The sequence below is a fragment of the Solanum lycopersicum genome, chromosome 11 (assembly GCF_036512215.1).
Source record: "Solanum lycopersicum chromosome 11, SLM_r2.1".
NCBI classification, from domain to species: domain Eukaryota; kingdom Viridiplantae; phylum Streptophyta; class Magnoliopsida; order Solanales; family Solanaceae; genus Solanum; species Solanum lycopersicum.
Genome location: NC_090810.1, coordinates 38,041,126 through 38,057,442, shown reverse-complemented (window position 1 = coordinate 38,057,442; position 16,317 = coordinate 38,041,126). Strand labels below are relative to the sequence as shown.

The following is a 16,317-nucleotide window of genomic DNA, read 5'->3' as shown; positions in this document are numbered from 1 at the left end:
CCAATCAAATGTTGGTCTGATGAGGTAAAATATTAAACTATTTATGAAATATGTATCAGTCATAACTATATTATAACATCATGATACATTCTGTATAAGTATCATACTATTTAATTAGCAATGATACATTCTGTATAAGTATCATACTATTTAATTTGCAAAAGTATCATACTATATTCACATAATTATATTTCTTTTTTTATATTGTTTAGATGTAAATAATTTCTTACTCTGTTTTCATTTTGTTTATAGCACATCGATGTGATTTTTTACTACCTTCGTAAAAAATCAAAACTTTGCAGCATGGATCAATACAGATACACAACAACCCACTGTTTGTTCATGTCACATGTAAAAAACTGTTATGATAGATATTACATGGACGATGATGATGATAGTCTTACTACACAAGAACATATTGATCGCGCTTCAGTTGTATCTGTACATGAGAGGTCAATAATTAACATCATCAAAGGTTTTGGAATACCAGATGCTTTACCATGGCATCTTGTAGATGAGGTCTACATCCCAATTAACTGTGATCAAGAATTCCATTGGATGTTGGCTGTTGTTGAGTTGAAAAACAGGTTGATAAGGATTTTTGACTCATCAATTAGCACAAGGAAACAAACAATTCCTCATGAGATCAAGATGTTGTCTAAAATTCTTCCTTCATACCTACTTGACAGTGGATTTTTTGAAGAAAATGAACGCACAAAATTTGCTGATTGTCAAGCATATAAAGACAACAATAATGGCTCACTTTTGGAGCCTCAAGTTCCTTTCATGATAGAATTTGCACAAGACATCCCTACACAGGAAAGCGATAGCCTGTAAGTATCAAGAATTTTTCATTTGCCCTTTTTAATGTATCATTAAGTTTTTAATTTATTCTGTATTTTTTGTAGAGACTGTGGGTTATATGTTACTGCATTTGCCGAGTATATCAGTGACCAAATCAATATATCTTATGCTGATTTTAATCCTGATTACCTGCGTCAAAGATATGGAGCATTGCTGTGGAGTTATGGAAGTGAGAAGGCTAAGTGCGGATATGTTAGCGACAATGATGATCCACCAAAATCCAGGGGCGTAGTCACACCACCACCAGAAGAAGATTTAGTTCACATAGTGTAGCATTTCATGATAAAACAATGTTTTAATGTTATATTTATTATTTTTATATGTTATTGAACAACTATTTTTATCCTTTTTAATGTTATTTTTTTGATTTTATCAATTTCCATGAATATTTTTTTTCACATTACGTAACAAATTTGTTTATATTGAAAATATAAATATCAAATGATAGACATAAAGATTTTTAAATTTTTAATTAAACATAGACATAATAAATATACTGCCAAAACCAGGTTTAAATCATTTAATAAAGTATAATCAAAGTATTTATAATTAAACATAGACATAAAGATTTTTAAATTTTTTATTTAATCGAGATGATACACTGCCAAAACCAAATGATACATATGTACCAAACACACACTAAAAATAACTGATACATTGGCTAAACCGTATGTATAATGTACAATATATTACACTCTAATCCTTAAATTTTACAAGATATTTAGGTAAATTGAATAGCATATTCATATGAATTGGTATTATTTTTTTAAAGGAAAGTTATTTACTGTATATTTCAATAAAAGAATAACAAAAAAGCATTACACAAGTTAAATTATATAAATTCACATGATACATGATTTATAGTCATTCTAAAGTATACAATAACCTCAACAATATATTTGTATTTTTTATCTAATGGAGATGAATCATTGTGCAAACCAATGATACACACTAAAAGTACATGATACATTATATACACAATGTGTACCAAAAACACACAATAAAAGTACATGATACACTAGATAAACCATATGTATCATGTACATTATGTTACCTATTAATTCTTAAATTATATATCTTACTGTAGCATAAGATTTATATATTCAAAACAAATATTGACACAAGTATATTTATCAACACCAATAATAAGAAAGTATTTATAATCATAAGCACGACTTCAAATTTAATTACCACATGTTTGTACGTTTATTTATCTAAACACAAAGTGTTCAATTTGCAGTTGTAATGAAAACTGAAATTCATTAAAATGTTTACGTTATAAATTATTCTTGATATCATATAAACATTACGACTAATTCACTTCTCTTTTGGGTAGAAAGTACAAGTTCTTCTGTTGTGCCCTTCTTGTCCACATTGTCCACAACAGTTTGTGTTCACCGAAATCTTTTCATCTGCATTCTTTCTTCTTCTTTTTCTTGGTCGTCCAGATGATCTTCTGTATCTAGGTGGATACACAGTTTCAGCTACCACGTGTTTAGGATCTGACCAATCTTTCTTATATGGCATTGGCACCATTGGAATTTCATATGTTTTTTGCCAATGCATCAGGCTTGTAATAATCAGAGCAATACGGATTCATATCGGTGACATTCTTTTTTTTCAATACAGCGATTGCATGTGAACAAGGTATCTCATCTAGTTGAAATCTACCACAACAACATACTTTCCGCTCAAGACAAACAATATATTTTCTTCCATTTTCATAAACTGAGAAAATAAACTCAGATGATGGAACAACCTGTGTACATCAAAAATTTTAAATATATAACTTTTAAAAACCAAATCATGTTAAAAAAAGCATAATGATACACAGAATTAGATACATATAATATAAAGTATTATATAATGATACATACCTCCATTTTTGAACTTTTAGCCACGTTTATAATCAACAATTCCTCAAATTTTCTACCTAATGTGTCCTTTGTGTATGAGGCTACTTCTCTGTTTTTGCAATGCCAAGATCCAAAAAGAATTCTAACCTCTTTCAAGAATTCTAATGTAGTTAATTGGCGTGCTTCAACAAGACAACCATTGATACATTCTGCAATGTTTGAAGTCATCATTCTACCTCTGTTTAAAGTTGCATGAACTCTTGACCACTTTTCGTAACCTGCATATTCAAGGTACTCCTTAACCCTGTGATCAATTCTATCAACCTTAGCCATCAACTTATCAAAATCTTCCTTTCTATATGCCTTGGCCATAGAGTAGAATAGATCACTTATGGACTTTCTGCTCCATTTGAAGTTTCCACATACATTCTTCCAAAGATGCCAGATGCATGCATAATGAGGTACATCGGGGAACACAATCCTTATACTCTTCATGATACTCACATTTCTATCTGAAACAACACACATATCTTTTCTATCGCCAAATGCATGTTTGAACTGTTCGAAAAATCATGTCCACGAACAATCATTTTCGGTGTCAAAAACACCATATGCCAATGGAAATATGCAACCTAATTACACACACATTATATTATTTGATACTTAATATATAAAAAGACATCATTACTATAAATAAAAAATACCTGCGCCATCAAGTGTGCTTGCTTATACAAATGTCCCTTTGTAAGCTCCACTCAGATGTGTACCATCCACAACATCTACTGGTCTGCAGTATTTAAATCCCCTAATGAATGGTCTTAAGGCGATGAACAGATACATAAATTCATCCTCTTCAGTCTTATGCATTCTTATATAAGAATCTGGATACACAGTTTTTAACATGTGTATGTATCGCGGCATCCGTCTATATCTTGCAGATGGTTTTCCCCTAATCATGGAGAGTGCACATTCTTTAGCACGACATGCTTGCTGGTAAGATATTTCAACACCATAATATTCTCTAATATCATCAATTATATCCCTTGGTGTATAAATTCGTTTTATAATTGACCAATTTTGGAGCTGTCACTCCACTTACAAATCCCACTGTTGCTTGGACTTTGGTTAATACCCTCTCCCTCATCGGACACGTATGTTCACTATTGAAATTTCTAACAATGAATATATCAGATTTTTTCCTGCACGACGCCTTCATAGTCCAACCACATTTGTCTGAAAAGCATACCAACATATAGCTGCGTACATTTTTTAAGCATATTAATACACTTATCAAATGCATCATATATAATATATTCAACAATGATGTTTAAAGTAATCAAACAATGAATCACACAAAAAGTATCAACCAATTTTTAAGAAAAGTATCAAAATTTAATGAAAATTATCCACTATTTGTGATATGACTGTTTAAACTGATACAGTCCTTACTATATCAGTAGTAGTACTTTCAAGTATCAAATATAGTTATTTCAATGTATCAAAAACAAATTAATGAAATGATGATACATTAGATTATAAAATAACATATGAAACATGCAGGTTTTCATATAGAGCAGTAATGTTTCATGTACTAATTAAATTATAAAACAACACATGATACATTAAAATATCAAAACACTGTCATACCTTTGTTGATCAGACCTCTTCACTTTGCAATTGAAGTTGTTCTTTATCTTATATTTCGTCATCACATCTACAAGTGTTGCTTTATCCTTGTATATCTGACCTGTCTTCACATCAACAATATCTGAATTGATTATAACATTTGCAACTCCAACTTCTGCATTTTCATGTGACTCAAATAAGCTATTTTCAACTATTGCCAAAGCCTGTGTATCATTTGTTGTGCCTTCTACACACGTTATTTCTCCACTTCTTCCATCAAAGTTATGTACAGTACCACTATTCTTCTCAACTGTGTCAATACATAATGGATATATTGAAAATCCAGGCTCGTTTTTTTTCAGTTCAAAATATAGTTTAACACTCATATCGTTCTTAAGTTTCATCGGACAGGAGTTACCTTCTACAATGTATCGAATTTCAATTTCTTTCCTTGATACATCAATATCCAACTCGGCCGCAATTGCTGCTTTGAGATTAGAAAACGAAATTGAATCTCCAACAACGATTCCATCAATTTTGTAACTTTCATACTGCAATGCGTTCACCCAAATTCCGGAATGTCTCATCAAAATCGAAGTATTCATCTTCAAAAACCCACTGCAACAACAACAAAATTTCGGTAGCTCCAATTTTAACAGACTGTTTAAAAAAAATTGTTTTCAAAATAACTGATACAATCTTTGATTTTCAAATTTTGAAATTAATATCCAATTAAGTGCTGATTTAATGTTGATTAGTGATCTGTTACCACAAATTAAGCTGTTTTAGTAACAACATTAAATTTACCGTTTTTATCCCCTATTTTTTCTTAACAATTTTAAGTTACCATGTATCATTTACCATGTATCACTACATTCTAAAGTATCACGGCTCAGCAATTTTAATGGATTTTTTGTAATTACTAAACTTGTCGGGACAGAATGTAATTATTGAATTACACTATGGGATTCCTTAAATTTTTACTTAATTAATTCCCAAATGATAGTCGCCTCTTTCTTATCTTTATATGCATATACTCTGAATTTATTTATATACATATAATGTTACTTAGTTTTTATTCTACTTCTTGGTCTTTGTCAACACTTAAGTTCATCCCCTTGGCTATTTTCCCGTGAAAAGAGATAATTAACTTTAATGATAAATAAGTATAAAAAAAATTATATAATCCCTTTCGTTGAACTAAATTGATTAATTAGAAAATAGTAATAATTTTAAGTAAACAAAATGATAAAAAATAAACTTTAGTTGGAAAAGTTGGTAAATTCAAGTCAATGTCATTTTTAGTCAAATCGCCAGTCAACCGCGAGTTAGCGAGAATTTCGAGGGCCTAATACCTTCTCGTAATGTATGTTTGAACTTCGAACCCTTTTCAACTGATTTTTTATCTGTTTTAAAATCTTTTGAAAAATAATTTTAAGTTTTCTTGAATTTTACTAAAAAAACAAGTGGCTTGGAAAGTCGATTTCTCTTAAATCATAAGATTAATTGATTTTTCGAAACTTAGTCATTTTTCATTTATCTATTTTTTTTGTAAAACAATCCATATTCAAAAAAATTATCCAAAAAAAAAGTTATATAGTTTTTGTTCAAAAAATTAATTTAGTTTTTTCATATTAATAAAACAAAGTTTGCTTGTGATATTTGCAAATCGCTAAGAGCACCAAGTTGATACTTCTCCCAAGGTCACACAAGACTTTGTTGAATAGATGCACCACGAAATTTTAAGTTCTCTCGAATTTATTTTTTCTTCATAGCTAGATTGCTTGTCTATCACAATACTAGTGTGGTGGAAAACCTCAACCATGTCCACATCAATCACATGCTTCTTCTTCAACAACTCTTTCATGAATTTTGTATACCCAAGCATTTGTAAGAGAACATCACCTAGAGGGATGCTCATAGACAACTTGTTAAACAAATAAATAAAATTTTTGAATTGGTAGTTTTTCTTTTTTCTTGAACAGTCTTTGAGGATATGTCAAGGGATACTTTAGAGGTTTTATCCCCTTTATTTCCCTTAACATCAACCACCACACTAGGAGGCTCATTGTTAGATGATAACGAATCCTCAATAGGAGGCACGTTGTTGGATAAAAACCACCACTTTTTCGAATTTAAAACTTGAAAATAGGGATAACTTGATTTTATCGTATTTTTTTGTAAGTTTGTTAATTTATTAAAAAATAATAATCCAAGAGAGTAATTGTAGGATATCATTTCTACAATTAGGATATATTATGGGTTCTATTATAAACTCTAAAATATATTTACAATAACCTCTTATCCTTTCGAGGCGAGTTTTTTGGATTTTTTTTTTTTTACTATGGTCATTTATTTAATTTGCTTCTAACAATTTTTAATATGGGAGTGGAAGAGCTTTGTATAAGGAAAACAATTAATGAGAAAATGATGGAATATCTATCATGACCCGTAAATTACTATCAATCTACAAACATATTTCATTTGTCCAAAAATTATTTAAGCTCTTTGATTATTAAGTTTAGCAAGAGATAGAAGAGAGAGAGGGAGCGAGCGAGACATAGAGAGAGAGAGAGGAGTTTGAGAAAGAGAACAGAGGGGAAAAAAAATTGATTTCATCCTCCGATATCTGTTCTCTGTCTTTTAACTCTTTTTCGTTACACACAATAAGATGACATTTGCTGGAACAACACAAAAGTGTAATGCTTGTGATAAAACGGTATATCTAGTTGATCGTCTTGCTGCTGATAATCGCGTTTATCACAAAGCTTGTTTCAGGTGTTACCATTGTAAAAGTACTCTCAAGGTATATATATCATTCATCTTTGTATGATAAATAAATAGCATTATCAAAAAATATGATGTATATCGCAATTGAGGCATCTGACTATTATTTTTTACTTATTTCAGCTCAGCAATTTCAATTCCTTTGATGGAGTAATATACTGCAGGCCTCATTTTGATCAGCTTTTTAAGAGAACTGGCAGTTTGGATAAGAGTTTTGAAGGTATAATGAAGAAATTCATACAAAACAATAGAAATATTTTTTTTGATTAAGTACTTATTTGATGTAACTTATGTTTTATCAGGTACTCCAAAGATCACAAAGCCAGAAAAAACTGTGGATAACGAGGTAATGTTTTGAATGCATCTAATTTAATATAATCAGTCGTTGTACTTTATAACTAATTTCAACTTTGTGATGTTAAACACAGAACGGTACTAGCAACAAAGTCTCAAGTTTATTCGCAGGCACAAGAGAAAAATGTGTGTGCTGCACTAAAACTGTGTATCCCATTGAGAAGGTAAACAATCATTTATAACTAAGAAAAATGACAAATATATCCCCGGATTATACCCTTCTTTATACTTTTGAGATATTGGTGTCTCTATGGTCCAAAAACTAGAGCATATACTCTCTAATAGGAACATGTGATGCAATCTTATCTGTTGATCTGGTTTTTGATAAATATTGGATCAGTAATAAGATTAAGCTCTAGTTTTTGGATGACAGAGGCACCAAGTATATATTTGTTTTTTATCCTTTATTATAAATATGGATGTGATCTGAATTGAAATATATGTATGTTTGTTTGTGTTACATAAGGTTACTGTGAATGGAGCAGCATACCACAAGGCATGCTTCAAATGCAGTCATGGAGGTTGTACTATAAGTCCATCAAACTACATTGCACATGAAGGAACACTTTATTGCAAGCATCATCACATTCAACTCTTCAAAGAGAAAGGAAATTACAGTCAACTTGAGATTGATCATGAAATAGAACCTGCACTTCCTCCACAAATTGCCATGGAATCGTAAACTCATTTATGTTCATCACCTCCATCTCTTTCACTTCTCCTCTCCCTCATCCTTTGCTACGTCAACCTTAGCTTCATCTCCATCATCTTTCATTTTTATGGAGTATATTTTTATCCACTTTGGTTGTATGAATTCTAATGGATTTTTGTAAATTGTAAAATATAGATGGTGTTTATAAATATTCTACCACAACATTGTAAAGAGAGTAATTATATTCTTCATTTATTTGAATTTTTTTAGGATCAAAGAAGGGTTAATTTTTTTCCTTGTAAGAATTATAACCACCAACCCACACTGCAATATTGTCAACCCAATCCATCAGTAGAAGCATGAATATATGGCACAATTCATTAAAAGATCTTTGTAATCCCACAGAGAATAGAAAACCAAAATAACTTAAGAGATTACTTGCTCCGTTTTAACAGAAAATAATTGATTGATCAACACTACATAACATATACTCTCTGAAGCTTCAACTATGAAAATACATTTTGAAGTTTAGAGCAGTACGACATAATCAACCAGCAATGCAGGAGAACTAGATAGCTTCGAAGTTTACATTGCACCTGGAAAAAAATTTAACTAGGCAAGCAAAGTTCCTTTCACAGCCAAAAGAGCACATAGCTCATGTTAGAATGAGACTACTACACAATAAACACAAATTTTCATCTATCCCACTCCGCCTCCATTAGTTGTGGAACCACCTTTGAGGGACTTTGAGAGATGCTTTCTGAAGGCCGATTAGTGAAGCGATCCCATCCCATGATGTGAGGCAAAGCAAACTACATTTAGAAGACCAAAATTATTAATAGACAATGAGAACCACAGACAAAAAGTCAAAACGAAGATGCAACTTGTTGGAGTAATATTTGTAGAAGGCACACATCAGTTTAGGAACATTCTACTTGGTGATTACTTTGTACAACAATGTAATTGCAGGTACATATCTTGTTGTAAGCACTAAGCAGTTTCATCATTAGTCTACAAAAAGATGCCCTTTTCTACAAACAACACTCAATCTTCCAATACAAACTAGGAACCTTGTGGGTGCACTAAAAAGTAATAACACTAAGCAGTTTCAATTATACAAGTCAAAAAGGTTAGAATAACTAAGAAAGGACCCTACAAATAGATAAATACTATTAATATCCTGAAAAAAGTTGTTTGTGAAACTAAGTTCTGATAATATGTTCAAAATTCTCATAACAAATGCATTCACACCATTGACCGCCATATAAGGTTCATTCATTGCCAATTTCAAAAGATTGTATGCATTTTCATTTCCAGGTAAATGCAAAATGTTTCCTTAATAAACAATCCAATCACTAGATATTGGTGATGTATGAGGTTCTGAAAACACGTTTTACTTCTTACTCACAGCTCCATTTCCTGATATAAAATGTTCATTCACCATCAATTAAATTTCACTAACAAAGTCAGAGCTAGGATAAGAACAGGTAACAGAAGCATCTCAAAGTAATAAGAAAACAAGGTGCTTAGGAAAACTAATTGAATGGAAGCACAGTTTTATTTACAACAGAAACATATTAGTAGATCGTACACTGAAAGCTGTTCGCATAACAGCAAATTCGGCAGTAGTGACAGGAACAGTAAACCGATCATTGGTTTTGAGATTATTGTTAACAACACCTGCATAAAGGACAAAAGCAAATGCAGCAATTAGTATGATCACTAATACATGGCTTGTCAAATTACAAAAGAAACACACCCAGAAGCCACACAGGAACAGGATGAAGCATATATATCATTGTTTTAACATATCAAGAAAATGGTTACGTATAAGCATATCATTGATCCTTAACATGGACAGCTACCATTACAGAACAAATTGTGATGCATCTTGTGGGTTGGAAGCAAAATTTTAAAAAAGGTGAACATATAGACTGATACTTACTCAATGAAACGAAATAACCACTCCCATCAGCATTTGGCTTAATTGACAAACTCTTTCTAACTTGACCAGCATTACTGTAACATATAACCTCTGCTTAGTTATACAGTGATGAGAATAAAGAGAAACTAATAATCAGTAGGATGCAAGGATCATGTACTAAAAAAACGTGTGTGTGTGTGTGTGCACGCGCGCGTGTGTGTATGAGTGCCTGTAAACATGTACACTAAAAGATAGCCCTTAGCCAACAACTGCATCAGAAATCAACCTAGACAGCATTGAAGGATCATGAAAGAATTCAGAAGAATCTCTGGTCCCCATACTTATCAATGATCCAACCTCTGTTGCTGATAAAGCAAACAACTGCAATATGTTGAGTCATCTGTCAGTCAAATCGTACATCAGATATGTGAACATGTGCAAGAAAAGAAAGAGCAAGAGAGAGTGGTGAAACTAACATAGAGATGGATATTTATTTAACATCCAAATGGACACTTAAAAGAGAAAAATACTAATAACTCTAAAGAAAAACCAAGCAGCAAAATAACATAAACAAGAAATATACAAGCAATTTCTTCACCTAGTTATGAAAGACCACCTCTTAAGCATATTATAAACCTATAAGTTGGTGGCTCATGCTATGACCAAGTACTAAGCATCCAAACATGAACAATCAATCCTCTGTCAAAACTTGGGAATCTGCTCATTTACCATCAAAGAAGAACAAAAACTTAAAAGCCTTGAAGAGAAATAAAAGCTGGCATGAACTTCTTAAACAAGAAAATAATATCCTGCTGATCTTAATATCTGTCTATGTGTGCAAGTTCGGATTGATTTTGTTCAGCACTCATTATAAAGAATGGAAGTCTGTTGATTGGGAGGAACTATTGAGGATGAAAAGGAATAGCTGCTCATCTCCAGTCTTTGCAAGCTAGGCACCAGTGGATGTTACTTGCCACAGTTTCCCTCTTCTTTTATCTCATAAATGTAGAAAAATTTAGCTGTAACACTTGCGAGAATCCCTCAAAATAGTGATGCGAAGAGCTTTTCTGGGACAAATAAAGATCTAAAACTCGTTTCCTACTATGCTGGTGGAACTCAATAATAAGAGAGAACCATATAAGGCTATAAGCACATTACCTGCCTCTTTTCCCAGTCATATTTGCGCTCACCAACGGATGGCCAGAATGTCAACATAATGACACCTCGACGATTGAGTTTAACACCTCCAGACTGTAATAAGAAGAATGGATGAGTGGAAGCATCATTTCAACATCATAAAGAGAGGCAACTCCAGTTTCTAATTCTATTTAAAAAGATAATAAAGACCGTACATCCAGTCTATTAAATGTGGGCAGCCTAGGTTCAGCAGAAAGTGCTGCTTTGCCTTTAAATACTGAGTAGGGAGCAAACACTCGACCTTCCCGTTTTCCTGCTATCAAGAAATATGACAAAAAGATTATTATAGCATCAAGATTACAACTGAGACTTCACGAACATCTGAAAATAAAATGCATACCATCAGCCACAACATCCTGTCGAACAGTAGAAAAGGCTGCAAAAGTGTTGATGGCATTCTGCCAGATAGAACCTTTGACATCCTCTCCAGACAATTTTTTATGCAACAACTGATTCCTAATGTGTCTAGAGAAAAACATCATATTAAGAAGGTTCTTTTTCAAAAATTATCAACTTCACTTTAAAAAAATTCTATTCACACTCTGCATGACAAGCAGTAATTCTTTTTTCCCTACATTGTAAACAGTATTATGGAGTATCCAGCATCAAGAAGTAATAGTTGAAAATGACATCCCGGATTTTCTTGGTGAATGAGCAACAGATGAAAAGGTGTGTGTAATGTCCTCACCATGCATTTTACACAGTGAGCATTGCTACAAATATGGACCTATTTTTCTCTGTGTCTCCATATAACATAACATATGAATGAGGTCTTAATAGATTCAATAGTAATTTAAGCATGATCAACTTCCTTCAATTTATATGGGGTGTGTTCGGTTGTTCAAAATTTTCGGAAAAAAATATTTTTCTATGAATACAAGTACCTTAAAAATAATGAAAACAACTTCACCAGTAAAAATAGAAAAAACCACTTGTGCAAGTCACCATAAACCCCCATACCCACCCAACATTCACCTCCGATAGTATTTATCAAGATACTATTTTTTGAAGATAAATAAGAAAAGCCACAAATTTTCCATGTAAAACATTCGATATATCCTATTTTTAGAGTCATCGGCTTTTAAGTTATATTTAGCATCTATTCGTTTCATTAATCAGTATTCATTTCGCATCTATACAGATCCAACAGTAGAGAGAGAGATTCAAGTTTGAGCTTGGTAACTTACACTGTTATACATATGTAAAGAAAAGCTAGGGTTTAAGCAGGGGTTTAGAGAAAAACTTTTACTATTTTCGTGACAAAAGGGAAGAGATGGGGTTTAAGCAGAGAACCTGGGGTGCAGAAGCCGACTGACTTTCAACATCGTCGCAGTAAGGAGGGAGAGAGGCCTTCAAAGTTCAAATTGCTGCTTATTTCTTCTTCCTCGGACAAAATTTCTACTATGTGCTCTCAATTCAATTTATTTGGTTCATTTTACTTGGCGCTCCAACCATAAATTACTACTTGCTAGTAATAATATTTTATTTGAATTTTGAAATATAAAAATTAACATATAAATTGAGATATAAGAGCATTATTTAGGGTACACTTGGCAGGTACGTAATTATATATTGATATGAAATTATATGAGATAAAATTGGAGTTATGTTTGAATATCTAATTTGTTGAGCAGTTTTGCTGTTCAATATCATTAGTAACTATGTTATCATGTTCATATTTTGGGAATGTTTCATCACTCTTTTGTTACTCTTGCAAAAGATTATGTTGATATAAAATTCTGATTTTTTTTAGTTTTTAGCTAAAAACATTCTTAAACTATACCATCAACTTAACTATATCCTCAAATTATAATTTCACACCATCTTCACCTTACAAAGTCAAATGGACATTAGATCAATAATTTTTTGGTGGCAAACTCATAGTTGAGATAATCAAGATTCAGCTAATTTTGATCTCTAGTACTCGAGTTTTGTTTTTCATTATTAGAGGTAAAAGTCTCCAATCGACATCAATTTTTGCAGATTCAATGAGAAGAAAACATTTCAACGAATAGTGTTTTGATATTAAAACAAATGAAAAGTAAAAAAAAAATTGTTAATCAAAACGAAGATAATGCAAAACGTTGCTGCTAAAAAAATTCACAATATTTTATTATAGATGCATGTAGAATGAACAAAATTGGTTTGTTGAGGATGATTTAAGGATTTTTGTTGAGAGTAGTGTAAATTGAGGGATGTTCTTTGTGAAGTTGGGAATATAGTTTAAGGATGTTTTGATTAAAAACTCTGAGTTTTTTTCTTACAAAATATAAACTTGAAAATGTCAAATAATGATATGAAATTTTCAAATCAATCTTTTTGGAGAATTTGAAATTTCATCTCATGATTTCAAATAACAAGATGAAGTTACACGATCAAACGCCTACTTACGAAATAAACATTATTAATTATGCTTTATAAATTGTAACGACCTCTCATATCATTATGGGTAAACCAATAGTGAAGAATTTGGGTAAGAAAACTTTTGGAGTAGTGACTTGAATATTCCAGGTTAGGCTATCTCAGATGGAATATGAGTGGGGTAAAGTCTAGGACAATCCAAGAAAGGATTGAGTAAATTTTTTAAGTGTGGATTAGTTTTTTCATTATCTAAGATGTTAAGGAGTTCGTAGGGCTTTTCGATAGTGAATTCGAGTACGTAGAACTCCCGATATCATATTTGGCGTGAAGGGGGTAGTTTATAATATCAAAGTTCAAAGGTGTGTTGCTGAAGAAAAACCTTGGGAAAGATTTTCGGGTTTCTATCTTGTGCAAGCCCATACAGGTGGCAGGTTGCCACATAGTGTGATCCTCCACGTGGATATCGCTGTAATAGGTTGGTAAGTCGTAGTTTATGTCGAAATTTCTTCTAAAAGCCGAAATTTCTTATAAAGCGCTCATTATTTTACAAACACATTTTGGGAAGAGTAAGGGAAATCTAGGGTGAATTTGTATGGCCTACATCATAATCATCATTAAAGGTAAGTTAATTACTTCCTTGGCTTGATATTTCAATTCTTAGACCGTAGAATCTATGGGAATTGCGGTTCTAGAGGACCCTGAACAAGTAGAGGCAAAGATGTCAGATCTGGACACTGCTGAACTGGAAAAGATTGCTCAGGATGAGTGTTTGGGTAACAAAGCCGAGGACAGTGTAGTCAAGGAGAGAACTCCCGAGGAGAGTGATTTGGCTCATACAAGTGAGGATCTGGAAGAGAGGATCAATTATGGCAGTGATTGAGGGGGAGTTGTAATCCAATTCGAGCGGATTCTTCCTGCAACTAATGAAGAGATCTAGGCGGAATTGCCATATATGAAATTGAGCACAGTTTTGCAAAGAAATAGTCCACTTGTTTCTCGAGAAGATATGGAAACGTGCTCAATATCATTTGATTGAATAGTTGACTCAGCCCCTTGTTGTTTGAAGAAACCCTCCACTTTAATTGGTATTTTTTCACGAAAATCAGGGGAGTTTGATTTATTATATGGTTAGGGATAGCAATACGGCGGTGAGGGACACTAAAGCTTAATCATCAAAAAATTTAACTTGTTTTGCTCCGCCCCACATAACACCTTTTTTTCATATTCAACAACCCACCCCACATAGACCCGCTGAGCATGAATGCGCCTCGTATAAATTTTTAATATTTTATTTTTCAAGTTAAGTTTGATGCAAAAAAATAAAATTCTTAAAAATAAATTTATTTTTCATCAAGTTGTATTAATTTAATTGAAAATGACTTTAAAAAATTTAGAGGTCAATTGGAAAGCATGTAAGAAAGTGTATTAGTTTTGACTGAACCATTATCATTTACTAACATAAATATTTTAGTAACTTCAAAAAACCTAATTTAATAGATAATACTCTACGAATCTTATGACATGTAAAAAATTAAAATTAAGTTTGAATTATCATAAATTCACATAGACACACAATCTGCCCCGCCCACATTAGTTTTTAAAAAAACCTTTCAACTCGTCCCACATCCCTCCACGTTACGGACAACCTTAAACTCGCACATGCCCCTATAACTTTAACCCCACCCTATTGTCATTCATATTAATGGTGAAAAACTCTTTTTTGAGTGAGATGGTCATAAGGACGGAGTGAGGTTTGAAATTTGTGTATAATTCAAGTTTTATTAGATCATTTAGGTATGATTATATTTAAATTCATATTTATAGACCAAGAACAAGCTGACATGCATAACAAAGGAAAGACTTAGGTTCCATAGAGCTTCCAAGGATTGTTTTGAGGTAGGTGATGATTGTTGTTTCCTAAGTTGATGTATGTATGCATGTTAATTTTCTCTATGGTGAAACATGTATAATGCATGTCAGGAAAACACAAGGGTTGAATGTGAAATGACAAATTGTTGACAATCTCATGCAATGAAAGTATTTGTAATATCTCGCAATTCAAAATAGCTAGGAAGAAGCTAAGAACTGGAAATAGCCATTTTTGAAAATAATGAAAATTTGGAAATTTGTTTAAATTTGGAAAAAGTGAGTTTGGTCAACAAACGGCCATAATTCCTAGCTCAGGATGAGTTAGGTGTATTTCCAAATATGGTTGGAAAGATCTTGGAATGATTTTTCCAATTCCGCTGAGTTTGCTCGATTCTGAGCTTGTATGAGTATGTTATGCCTTTTGGAAGTGGGTTGTTGGAATAAGGAAAGTCCAATCTGGATTTTAGAAGGGTAGTTTGGTCGTTTGTACCCTTTTACTTTAATTGGTGTTTTGATAATTAATGAGGGGTCTAAACTGAAATTAGTCAGTTTACACTTTTGTAAAAAGAGTTAGGGTTTTTAGAGAAGAGAAAAGAAGAGGAGAAATGAGAAGAACGTTCAAGATTCGTCAAGATCGTCAAGTCTAGCTTGTGGATTTATTCTGGGGTAACCCCTACAAGGTATGTTAGATCACATAGCGTTGAGTTAGTTCACCACGCGCCAATTATGATTTATTTCAGCGAATTTAAGTTTTTGAAAGCTTAGAAATTGAATTCTTGATGGGTTTGTTGAAATTCTATTAAATTCTTGAGGAGTTGTTTAATATG

The 16,317-nt window shown here is 32.3% G+C and overlaps 3 protein-coding genes across 6 annotated transcripts; 2 read left to right on the top strand and 1 right to left on the bottom strand.

Moving 5' to 3' along the window:
* Positions 1–15: 15 nt before the first annotated feature.
* Positions 16–1,240, top strand: LOC112940748 (uncharacterized). Its single transcript, XM_069291235.1, has 3 exons — positions 16–24; positions 253–833; positions 909–1,240. The coding sequence occupies exons 2-3, from the start codon at positions 304–306 to the stop codon at positions 1,135–1,137; spliced, it is 759 nt and encodes a 252-aa protein (XP_069147336.1). The 5' UTR covers positions 16–24; positions 253–303; the 3' UTR covers positions 1,138–1,240.
* A 5,626-nt stretch (positions 1,241–6,866) lies between these two features.
* Positions 6,867–8,378, top strand: LOC101251745 (LIM domain-containing protein WLIM1-like). Its single transcript, XM_004250700.5, has 5 exons — positions 6,867–7,152; positions 7,257–7,353; positions 7,436–7,479; positions 7,562–7,651; positions 7,954–8,378. The coding sequence occupies exons 1-5, from the start codon at positions 7,018–7,020 to the stop codon at positions 8,167–8,169; spliced, it is 582 nt and encodes a 193-aa protein (XP_004250748.1). The 5' UTR covers positions 6,867–7,017; the 3' UTR covers positions 8,170–8,378.
* Positions 8,379–8,585: 207 nt separating this feature from the next.
* On the bottom strand, positions 8,586–12,801 carry LOC101252048 (mtDNA-binding protein WHIRLY2-like). 4 transcript variants are annotated; one of them, XM_010314783.4, is made up of 8 exons: positions 12,554–12,801; positions 11,601–11,725; positions 11,416–11,516; positions 11,222–11,314; positions 10,350–10,444; positions 10,085–10,158; positions 9,731–9,819; positions 8,586–8,951 (listed from the first exon to the last, which is right to left on the bottom strand). In XM_010314783.4, the coding sequence occupies exons 1-8, from the start codon at positions 12,583–12,585 to the stop codon at positions 8,835–8,837; spliced, it is 726 nt and encodes a 241-aa protein (XP_010313085.1). In that variant the 5' UTR covers positions 12,586–12,801; the 3' UTR covers positions 8,586–8,834. The 4 variants fall into 4 exon arrangements, with proteins under 4 accessions (XP_010313085.1, NP_001315334.1, XP_004250749.1 ...); NM_001328405.1 differs by having other exon boundaries at positions 11,416–11,513; positions 12,554–12,797; XM_004250701.5 differs by having other exon boundaries at positions 11,601–11,716; positions 12,554–12,762.
* Between the last annotated feature and the right edge of the window lie 3,516 nt (positions 12,802–16,317).